The 11,461-nt window shown below is 35.5% G+C and overlaps 1 protein-coding gene across 1 annotated transcript in view; it reads right to left on the bottom strand.

Annotated features, from left to right (window-relative positions):
• LOC106881254 (sodium-independent sulfate anion transporter-like) overlaps positions 1 to 11,461 on the bottom strand; it is a 156,592-nt gene that overhangs the window by 18,544 nt on the left and 126,587 nt on the right. Inside the window, exons 18-19 of the mRNA XM_052969848.1 lie at positions 9,088 to 9,153; positions 8,120 to 8,226 (exon numbers count right to left, since the gene is read on the bottom strand). Of these exons, the coding sequence (XP_052825808.1) occupies positions 8,131 to 8,226; positions 9,088 to 9,153 (162 nt within the window). The 3' untranslated portion in view covers positions 8,120 to 8,130. The remainder of the gene's footprint in view (positions 1 to 8,119; positions 8,227 to 9,087; positions 9,154 to 11,461) is intronic.

Genomic DNA, 11,461 nt, shown 5'->3' on the forward strand with positions numbered 1-11,461 from the left:
ATATATATGCATATACGACGGGCTTCTTCCAGTTTCCGTCAACCAAATCCACTCACAAGGCTTTGGTCGGCCCGAGGCTATAGTAGAAGACACTTGCCCAAGGTGCCATGCAGTGGGACTGAACACAGGACAATGTGGTTGGTAAGTAAGCTACTTAACACACAGCCACTCCTGCACCTATATGTGATTGTTTATTTTTAGAATAATATTGTAGGGTAAGTATGAGAGGCTGAATCTGCCCAGTTCAAAAATAAGACAGGTAGGTTATTTGGGTGGGATAAAAATCCCTGTTTGTTCATGAGTGACCATGGGATTGCATCTAGAAAGTTCCCCTGTGAGGCACAAGTCCAGGCAAGGTTGTTTATGGTAGACCAGCAGTCATCTATGCATACCAGCCTCCCCTCTCCATGCCGCCGATGTTATCCAAGGACAAAGACTGACACAGCTTGACACCAGTGATGTCACAACTCATTTCTACAGCTGAGTGAACTAGAGCAATGTGAAATAAAGAGTCTTGCTCAAGGGCACAACATATAACCTGGTCCAAGTATCGATCTCACTACCTCATGATTCTGAGCTGGATGCTCTAACCACTGATAGCTGGTTTAAATACAAAAGGGTTAAAGTACGAATTTTATGTCATAAAACCAAGGGAGGTCTCAGGTGGGATGGTATCAAAATGGTTAAAGCTTAAATGAAACATTAATGTCATCAGTCCTACCAATTTTGGAAGGCCTGCAAAATCTATGGGCATTGTTCCTTCCTTCACATCTAGCAAACAAAAAAACAAAACAAAAAAAAGTAAAGATAGAGAGTGAAAAAGAGAGAGGGAGAGAGAAAAAGCAAGAGAAAGAGAGAAATACACGCCCACAAATACACACATAAAAATATACATAAGAGGTGGGAGAGCTGAGTGAGTAGAGAGATAAATAGTCACACTATGGCTTAGCCATGTTGGTTGATAGGTTGAGGGGAAGAAGGGAGAAAGATGTGATTAAAAAAAAAAATGATAACATGCATGTGCATCTACATGAGGGTGTGTTTGTGTTTGTGTGAGTGAAGGAGGTTTATAAAAGAACATTGTTGGTGAGAAGAAAATAAGTTGTTGGCTGGGAGCCAGGTTCAGTCAAGAGATACAAATAGCATATAATTTTGCCCAGCTGTTGAAGGCAGCTTGCGGAGTGGCATGCTGGACTCATATTCGAGTGATTGATGATGTATTGGTGATGGTGGTGACAGCAGTGGTGGTGGCGGTGATGATGGTGGTGCAAGTGAGAGTGATGATAGTGGTGGTGATGGTGATGGTGGTAGTGATGACGATAGAGGTTGTTGTGGTGACAGTGATGGTAGTAACATTGCTGGTACTGATGGTAATGATAGTGGTAGTGGTGAGAGCGATGGTGGTGACGACGTTGGTGGTGAAAGTTGTAGTGGTGACAGTAGTTGCAGTGGTGGTAGTATCGACAGATTGTTAGCACTGATAATAGAGATGTGGAGGGTGAAACTAGTGGTGGTGGTAGTGATAGTGGTGACAGTGGTGGTGATGGAGTTAAGTGATGGTAGGAGTGGGGATAGTGGTGGTGTAGTAGAGGTGGTAGTGGTTGTGGTGGTGGTGGTGGTGGTGAAGGTCACAATAAGTGAAACAAAGGAGTAAACTAGGCATAAAATGTTACTTTTGAAACTACCATTTTCTTCTTCAGATATGCCACCCACCATATGTATCCTACAGTTTGGGTTTGAGTAGTCAGAACTGTCACAGACTCTTCTAAGCTGGAGGCTTATACCCTGTTCTTGTTGTTTAGCTCCTAAGTTAGTAGACCTGTGATCAAGACCTATGAACCAAGGCATTACAGATTCCAGCCATGGCAGTCCATCTTTCTTCGGGCAAAGTTTATAAGACACACATTATCCAATGTGTTCTTCTCTTTTAAGGTAGTAAGGGTGTGATTTGAGAAAAGTTTGGCTAATATTTCTAGCAGATATAATGAAGACATAGAAGCATCCTTAATGGTTTGATATGTTAACGATACTTGTTGGTACAATTTAATGGTCATTCCCGAAACTGCACAGATCAACATTAAGAATGCTAGGAAAGGTTTCCCTATGAAGAAGGACTGTGCATAGTTCTCTATGGAGTTGGGGTGGAGGAAAACAAGACAGTAGAGGAAAGGCCCGAAGGGAATCTGTTGTATTCTTGTTGCTAAGCTATATATATATAGTTAAGTGCTGACACACAAAACTCTTGGCCCTTGAGTCACTGTTGTTTCTGGTAAATACTAGTTTCAAAATTTGGCACAAGGCCAGCAAGGTCAGGAGCAGGTGCAAGTCAATTACATTGACCCAGTGTTCAACTGGTACTTATTTTATTAACTTTGAAAGGATAAAAGCAAAGTTGATCCTGTTGGAATTTGAACTCAGAACATAAATTCATGGACATTAACTGATGATGATGAAGATGATGATATACAAATATTTCTGTATTTCCTCTCCTACCATTTTCATCACTAGCTATGCTTATGTAAGCAAAAATTAAGAAGTGACGCAAAAGGCTATTTGAAGGCCATCAAATATTCAATGGTTTACAAATACACTAAATTTGAAAAGGCCCACTGAATATATCTCAGTGGTCCACCTATTTTGATCTCTGCGCTATACAATAACTTGCTATACTAGACATACCAACTAAATACCCCTACCATCTTTAAAAAAAAAGGAAGGACACTAGATGATAATTTCCATTAAAAAACAGAACAGAAAATAGAAGCTAATCATATTGAGAATGTCATTTGAATGACCAACAGACTGTTCACATGCTTTAGATGAAATTGATTTAGGTTGACCTGTGGCTATACAACCAGCTGATATAGTATTGCTCTTAAATACTTTAAAGTTACATTTATTTTCTCCTTTTATGAAAAAAACAAAAAACAAAAAACAAAAAAAAACAAAAGAAAAATCTTTACAATTGATTCTTACTTGCAAGAGGTAAAATAAATTCATTTTGACTCATTTATCCACTTTGAGGCTCTATAATAGAATCCCAGAAAATCCAACGCAATATCTATTTATATTCTTTAATATTTCCTACTATCATGGCTTCATAAACCTAAATTTATACACCCATCAGCCAACGATTCTCATACTTTAGTACACACCTTTTTTTACTTGTCTTTGAAAAGTTCTAGTAGATGGAATGGCTAGTCATTATTTGTGAATGGAAGTATGATTACTATTTTAGTATATCTTTCATTGATTATATAAATACCATCCCATAAATAGGGTTCTTGATGACTGAGAAGCACTGATATCTCTTAAGCTACCTTCCTGAAACAATGCTGATCTTTGCCAAAACAGATCAGTTCTAGTCTCGTTAACTCTGGAGATGATAAATAAGATACATTTTTTTTCTTTTAGTTTAAACACGAGGAAGAGGCCGTATCTAAAACTAGAATTAGTAGTGTTATAATATTTTGGACTGAGTGTAGAGTAGAAACGGAAGCTTTAGTATTAGCAATCATATAGCTAGTTTGGACTGAGCATGGAGCAGAAATGGAAATAGAGAATTAGCAATAATATAATAGGTTGAACTGAGTATCATTATATTTATATGTTTGAAGCTAATTACATTTATATAACTGATGTTTAGTCTGCATATTTGGAGGGTGCTGTGAGCATGAAAAACAGGGTTAGGAAGGGAATTCCAGAGGGTTGATACTCTGAAAGGAACAACTGAGAGTAGTGATTAGTTTAAAGCTATGTCTGAAGAGAGAAGGAAGAATAAGTATATCATGTAGACTTAGGTGGAGAGTAGTATGAAACTAGCCAGCCATGAAGAACAGAAGCCATTGCAGGAACAATAAAAAAAAGTGGCATGAGAAGAATGTTTATCTGCGGGTCAGAGAGTGAAGTTTGTTGGTCAGCAAACCTTTACAATTTAATCAGATGGCTTTCATTTGGATGATGTTTAGGATGTGCCACCTTACATGCCAGTGCCACCTGACTGGCTCCCATGCTGGTGGCACATAAAAAGCATCCTTTGAGCATGGTCAATGCCAGTACCGCCTGGCTGGCTCCTGTGCTGGTGGCATGTAAAAAACACCCACTACACTCTTGGAGTGGTTAGTGTTAGGAAGGGCACCCAACAGTAGAAACCTTGTCAGATCAGATTGAAGCCTGGTACAGCCTCCTGGCTTGCCTGTTCTCAGTCAAACCGTCCAATCCATGCCAGCATGGATGTTAAACGATGATGATGTGTAACAATGGTACCATTTCAGATGGAGCAATGTTCCATTGTGAGCCTCGTTTCCACCTTGTAGTGAAATGAGCTGTCTGTAGCCAAAGTATTTTCTGGGCCTAAAAAGGGAAACTAGTCCTTGGAATACAGTTTTTGGTTGCCTATGCATATGCACGTATAATAGAACCTGTATATTTTTGCATAGTGTATATTAAATGCATTAATATTTTTGTAGACAAATTCATAAAAATAAAGTCATATGTACGTATTTTGGTCATTTCCAAATAAGTTTGTCAGGGAAAGTGCCAATGACTTTGTTAGATCCTTCCAGACTCATAAGACTGGTGCAATTAATGGCAAGCTTGAATGCTTGCAGGCCAATGCTTGTAGGAATAAAGAGAGAGAAGATAGAGAATGAGAAATAATTTCTCATTACCAACAGTAAATAAGCATAAAAGTAAACAAACAGAAAAGAATAGACAAAAAAAGTGCATAGCTCTCAAATTTTGGGGCTTGTAAACAAGAATGTGTACACACACACACACACACACACACACACACACACACACAGACACACACATACAAACTTGTGCATCTACACAAATCTATCTGTGCATTCACACATAGATATACAGTAGTTTTTCAGTTTTTTTATTGGTTTCAGACATTGGAACATTGCCTTTAAGAATTTACTTGTTTCCGTTAAGCCTAATAATTTATCCAATACTTTTTTCATTTACCTTGGAAGAATGAACAGCAAAGTTGACCTGGGCAGGATTTGAAATCAGAACATAAAAAGGTGGAATGAAATACCATGAGAAATTTTGTTGGATGTTCTGATTTTGACATACTGCCATTCCTCACATAGATATAAAGTGTACATGCTTATGATTAAAAGAAAAAATGAGTTACTAAATTTACATTATATGTTAGTGTGTTAACAAATTCTTAATGCTTGACAAGCTAAAACCACAATCAAAATTAGCTCAACCATGGGAGAATTAAGAAGCATGTTATATAGTTTTGAGTTGTTTCTACTTAACATCATAGAGACTAGAGATAACTGCACAGAGATAGGGAACAACACTTTAAGTGTTGCTAAGGGTACAGTTGACTGTAAGGTCCATTGCACTTTAAGTTTAGACATGTAATACTTCATATGTATGTGTTTATGTGTACACACACACACACACATGTAAGTATGTTTGAATGGATGTATTAAATATATAATCTTTCCACTCTTTTGCAGAAGGGTGCATTGAGCTCTTATGTTTTTGTAACACAAAACATACATTCATACACAAATACAAACACACACTCTTTTACTTGTTTCAGTCATTTGACTGCGGCCGTGCTGGAACGATGCCTTGAAGGGTTTTTTAGTCAAAGAAATCGACCCCAGGACTTATTCTTTGTAAGCCTAGTACTTATTCTATTGTCTTTTGCCAAACTGCCAAGGTATTGGCACGTAAATACACCAACACTAGTTGTCAAGTAGTGATTGGGGGACAAATACAGAGACAAAGATGCATACACATAAATATATGTATATACGGATATGACAGGTTTATTTCAGTTTCTTTCTACAAAATCCATTCATAAGGCTTTGGTCAGCCCAAGGCTATGGTAGAAGACACTTACCAAAGATGGTATGCAGTGGGACTGAACCCAGAACCATGTAATTGGGAAGCAAACTTCTTACCACACAACCATACCTGCACTTATATATATATATATATATGTATATATATATATATATATATAAAGTGTATAATATATATAATTTACAGTTCTTAAAAAGTACATGTATTTATACACACACGTATATACACACACTGTTGCACACACACTGTTGCACACACACTGTTGCACACACACACACACACCTGTATGGACATATAACTATGCGTATGTATGTATATGTATACATATGTATGTGAAGACATATGTCCTAATGGTTAGGGTTCTCGGTTCATAATTATCAAGTTGTGGGTTCTATTCCTGGACTGGGAAGCACATTGTACTCTTGAGCAAAGCAAATAATTATATGTCGCTCCATGAAAGGATGAGTTGCATCAAGTGTGGGAGAAGTGAGAGTGTGTCTATGTTTGCTTGAAACTACATAAGTACCTAAAACAATTAGTGAAAGTGTGGTAGTACAAGCTATCAGCTCATATATTTGATTGTAAGGGATGGCTAAGCTTTTGTGCATATGTGTGTGTATGATACGATTACCTTAATACAGGTGTAATTTGAGGGCTATTTGGTTTCTATTTTTACGTCAAGCAACCATATAGAATCTCTTTCATGGGTGCAAGCAGTTAGGTAATGACAGCAAACTCTTATTATTTTTATCAGACATAATATATTTAAGATTACATTAACCCTTTAGCATTCAGATTACTCTGTCAAATGTAATGCTTATATAGATATATATATATATATATTTCAAATAATATATGAGTATATGCATATATACGTACATGTATATGTAGATGCATATCTGGGTACAGGACGTTGCAAAAAAAAAACGTGGACAAAATGATAAACAGAGTACAGAAAACACACAGGCCACATAGAGAACATTTCCTTCATCAGCTGCCACCATTCTAAAAGTAAGCATTTCGAAATATATATATATATATATTCACATTGATTTGAATTAATCATGTATTATCTAGTAACTTTGAGATTTCAATGATGTGATTGCTTATTTTACAATAACATTGTTAGGCAGGTGTGAGAGGCCAAATGGTTAAGTAAGGTATCCATCCTGTCTTAAGATAGCAGGGTGTGATTTGAAGGAGGTTTCCTGGTTATAATTCTTGCAGGTCAAACAACCTGGTAGATATTCCCTCATTGGTTTATATCCTGTCAGTGAAATAGTACTGTGTTCATGGCTACAGCACTTCATTTTCATATAGTCCAGTACTCATCCTCTTAACTGTGAATAGATATAAGTAGGAAGTCAACAAACTCAGTGACTTCATATTCTCAACATTGCCAAATGTTTATAAAATAGGTTTAGCTTCTACTTTTCAATTAAGAAATATTTCAGTGTTGAACAGCTGATAACCGTTTCTAAAACCCAAATATAATACTTTACGTTGGGGTATTACTTTCATATCTGGGACAATATTCATCATTCAATCATAGTGCAAAACATAGTAAATACAGAAATTTCCTTCGTTATTTTATTTACCATTTCTTATCTCAAAAACACTAACAAATCTCATTCTGATTGCTTTATTTCACAGACTAAAATATTTGTCTTATTTTATAGCATTTTTTGCTATATAATGGTAAATATTCTTGCTTGGCTTATATTTCAGTGAAGGACTTTTAAGAATTAATATTGTTTTGTGTATAGACTAAATATATTGACTGTTTAGAAAAAAAAAGTTTTCTTTTTGTTCTACATATTTCATGCCTTTTCCTCAAGTATCAGTTTTTGTTTGTTCATATATCTAATAGAATTCATTCATAATGGAGGGAAAAGCATCTTCTGGCAAAAAAATCTAAAAAATTTAGATTATAGTCTGATATTGTCATAGACAATAAGTCTTGGTTTAGATTGTTAGCGTAACATTGTCAGAGATAGTGCCTTAAGGATCAGATTTTTACTCTTGATAACATAATTTTAGTAGAAGAGTTGGTTTTGTATGAAATTCATGCACAGCAGACAGTGGAAAAGTGGGTAGTAGTGGAATGAAAGGGCAAAAAGGATATACATAAGGATATAGTGTGTAGTAAGTCTGCTAAGATAAAATGACAGCTACCATTCTTCAGTGTCCAAACAGGAAGCTGGAAAACAAAACCCACAAAAAATAAAATAAGAAAATACAAAAATAAAGATAAAAAAAGAAGAACTATGTATAAAATTACTTTGAAGGGCATCAACTTTTCATGATCAGTTCCTGAGCAGATTCAACGGAAGAGGAAAACAGAAGTGGAGTGATATCAGCATTGACAATTTCATTGCGAACAGATGGCTGAAAGAAAGGATAAATAGATAAATAAATGAATGAATGAATAAATAAATAAATAAAAAAAAAATGATTAAGGCATTATTATTATTGATTATTGATAATGTTGATTTATTATTGATGTCTTTTGATAGGCGTAGGAGTGGCTGTGTGGTAAGTAGCTTGCTTGTGAACCACATGGTTCCGGGTTCAGTCCCACTGCGTGGCACCTCGGGCAAGTATCTTCTGCTATAGCCTCGGGCCAACCAAAGCCTTGTGAGTGGATTTGGTAAACGAAAACTGAAAGAAGCCCGTCGTATATACATACATACATATATATATATATATGTATATATATATATATGTATATATATATATGTCTGTGTTTGTCACCCCAACATTGCTTGACAACCGATGCTGGTGTGTTTATGTCCCCATAACTTAGCGGTTCAGCAAAAGAGACCGATAGGATAAGTACTTGACTTACAAAGAATAAGTCCTGGGGGTCGATTTGCTCGACTAAAAGCGGTGCCCCAGCATGGCCACAGTCAAATGACTGAAACAAGTAAAAGAATAAAAGAATAGAAGAATGCCTCATATTGTTTAATGTCATTTTTGACTGAAGATTGATATCAAAGTTGATGTAAAAATTAACGTCAATATACATTTAGAACTAGTTATGATATCATATGATGTCATAGAAATCAAGTCACAACTGAATGGTGTACATTTGGAACAAGTTATGATATCAATCCCTGCTAAAATGTGACATCACAGAACACTAGTCATAGACCACTACCCCTGAATCTCACATTCATCTTTACAAATAGTATGCAATAATTAAATGTGCTCAAGCAAACATAGGGAAAATAATAAAAGTTGACTTACCCTGAGGCCAGAGAGTATTAGTGAAATATTTCTTCCATTAAGTTCTGACACTAGTTTGAACAAACACTGGAAATAAAGAATTAGCAATATCATACAAGTTTGGACAGTGTGTAGAATAGAAATAGAAACAAAGAATTAGTAATGTTATAGTATTTTGGACTGAGTGTAGAGTAGAAATGTAAACTTGAGAATTAGCAGTTATACAATAGTTTGGACAGGGCATAGAGTAAGGCAGTCATCTAGAGGCTCTGAGTTCAATCCCAGGTGAGGTACTAACTTAATTCACAAAAATTAACTGAAGCAAAAAATATGAAACACAGAGAGTGCAATGATAACAGTGTACTTCTGCGGATTAAATACAGGGTTAGGTTTGAAATTCTGATACAACAACCAAGTTCAACACAAGACACCTGAAGAAGACTGAAGCATACAGCAGCTGAAATGTAGTGAAAGCAACAATAAAGATGAGGAAACCAGTCCAACTAATATAAACAGTATACGAAAGAGGATTAGCAATAATATAATAGCTTGGACTCTGAGCATAGAGTAGAAATGAAAATCTGAGAATTACCAATCATGTAATAGTTTGAAGTGAGCATAAGTTGAAGGACATCTGGAAATTAGCAATAATATAAGAGTTTGGACTGAGCATAGAGAAGAAATAAAGAAGAAAAACTTAGCAACATTATAATGAATTACTCAAAGATGTTATTCTTATGAAAAAAAAAAAAAAATACTTAAATTAGTGTTATGTAGCAAACATTAACAAGCTAATTAGAACTAATTTGAAGGAAAAAGTCATATTGGTCAAAATGTAATATTATTTTTATTATTGAAAGGCAAAGTGGCTGAGTTCCATTTGAGTGTTGGGCCTCAGAGAGGCAATGAGCAAGACCTTTGGCATTATGTCGTGCTTGCAAAGAAGGCCCATCAAGCAGAGCAAAATCACAGCTGTGGCAGATCCTGGTGTCACACAAATGGCACCCATACTAGTGGCACGTAAAAGCACCCATTACACTCTCAGAGTGGCTGGCTTGAGGAAGGGCATCCAGCCACAGAAAACCATGCTAAATCATACTGGAGCCTGGTGCAGCCTTCCAGTGTGCCAGTCCAGTCAAACCGTCCAACTCATGGACAACAAATGTTAAATGATGATGATGATGAACTGACAGAGTCATTATCATGCCAGGCAAAATGCTTAGTAGTATTTCTTTCTGTTCTTTATGTTCTGAGTTCAAATGCTGATAAGGTCAACTTTGCTTTTATCCCTCCCAGGTCAATAAAATAAAGTACAAGTCAAGAGCTAGGGTTGATATAAATAATCAACTTATGTCTTTCTCTCATAAATGGTTATCCTTGTGCCAAAATTAGAAAGAATATTATTAAAATTTTTTTGCCAAGTATGGTTGACAAATCTTGATACGTTTAGGTATTATGACTTCATCAGTGAAGCATATTTTTTAACCATACTCATTGAAGTAATAATAGTGAAACACTAAGTCAATGTACAAGTGTGTACATTAGTTGGCATAGAAAATTTGAATTCTATATGGAAGACAATAGCTAAATTAGGGTTCACATATTTAGTGCAGAAATCATCAAAAAGTTAACTAGAAAAAACTATTTGCTGAGAAAACAAAACACTATAAGTCATTGACCATCCAGTCTTTTATTTTCAAATATAACATCCAAGATCTTATCACCTAAAGAGACTCAGCTGCTATTTCTAACAGGTCAAGTAATCAGATTTAGGCTACCTTATCAACTCATAATACATATGCATGTATGTACGTGTGTTTGTATATGTGGTTATGCTCATACAAGCATATTTTGCATGACATATACATATCTATCTATCTATCTATCTATCTATCTACCCACCATTTACTCATTTAATTAATTTTATCATTAAATTGAAGGATTGCCTCATAATCTTTTAATATAGTACATAGGGGACAATGCTACTGGTGTTTATAGCCCCAGGAAGATGATTTCCCTTCACAAATACTACTTGGACACAGGCAGTGTGTCGTTAGCGAGCTGGAGGAAATGTCTTCCTGGGGCTATAAACAACAGTAACATCGTCCTCTATGGGTCTGCCACATTTAGGTGGCAAATATACTTCACGATATATATATCTATATATATATATATATATACCGATATATCTATATATATATATCTATATATATATCAATATATCTATCTATCTATCTATCTATCTCTCTCTATATATATATATATATATATATATATATATATAAATTAAAAGGGTAAAGGTTTATCAATTTATTAATAAATCAACAATTAATAATTTTTACCAAGCCCTTCGGTATGTAAGCACCATTATCGGTGGAGAACTTATTTAAAATAT

The sequence above is a fragment of the Octopus bimaculoides genome, chromosome 1, assembly GCF_001194135.2.
Source record: "Octopus bimaculoides isolate UCB-OBI-ISO-001 chromosome 1, ASM119413v2, whole genome shotgun sequence".
Taxonomy (NCBI): domain Eukaryota; kingdom Metazoa; phylum Mollusca; class Cephalopoda; order Octopoda; family Octopodidae; genus Octopus; species Octopus bimaculoides.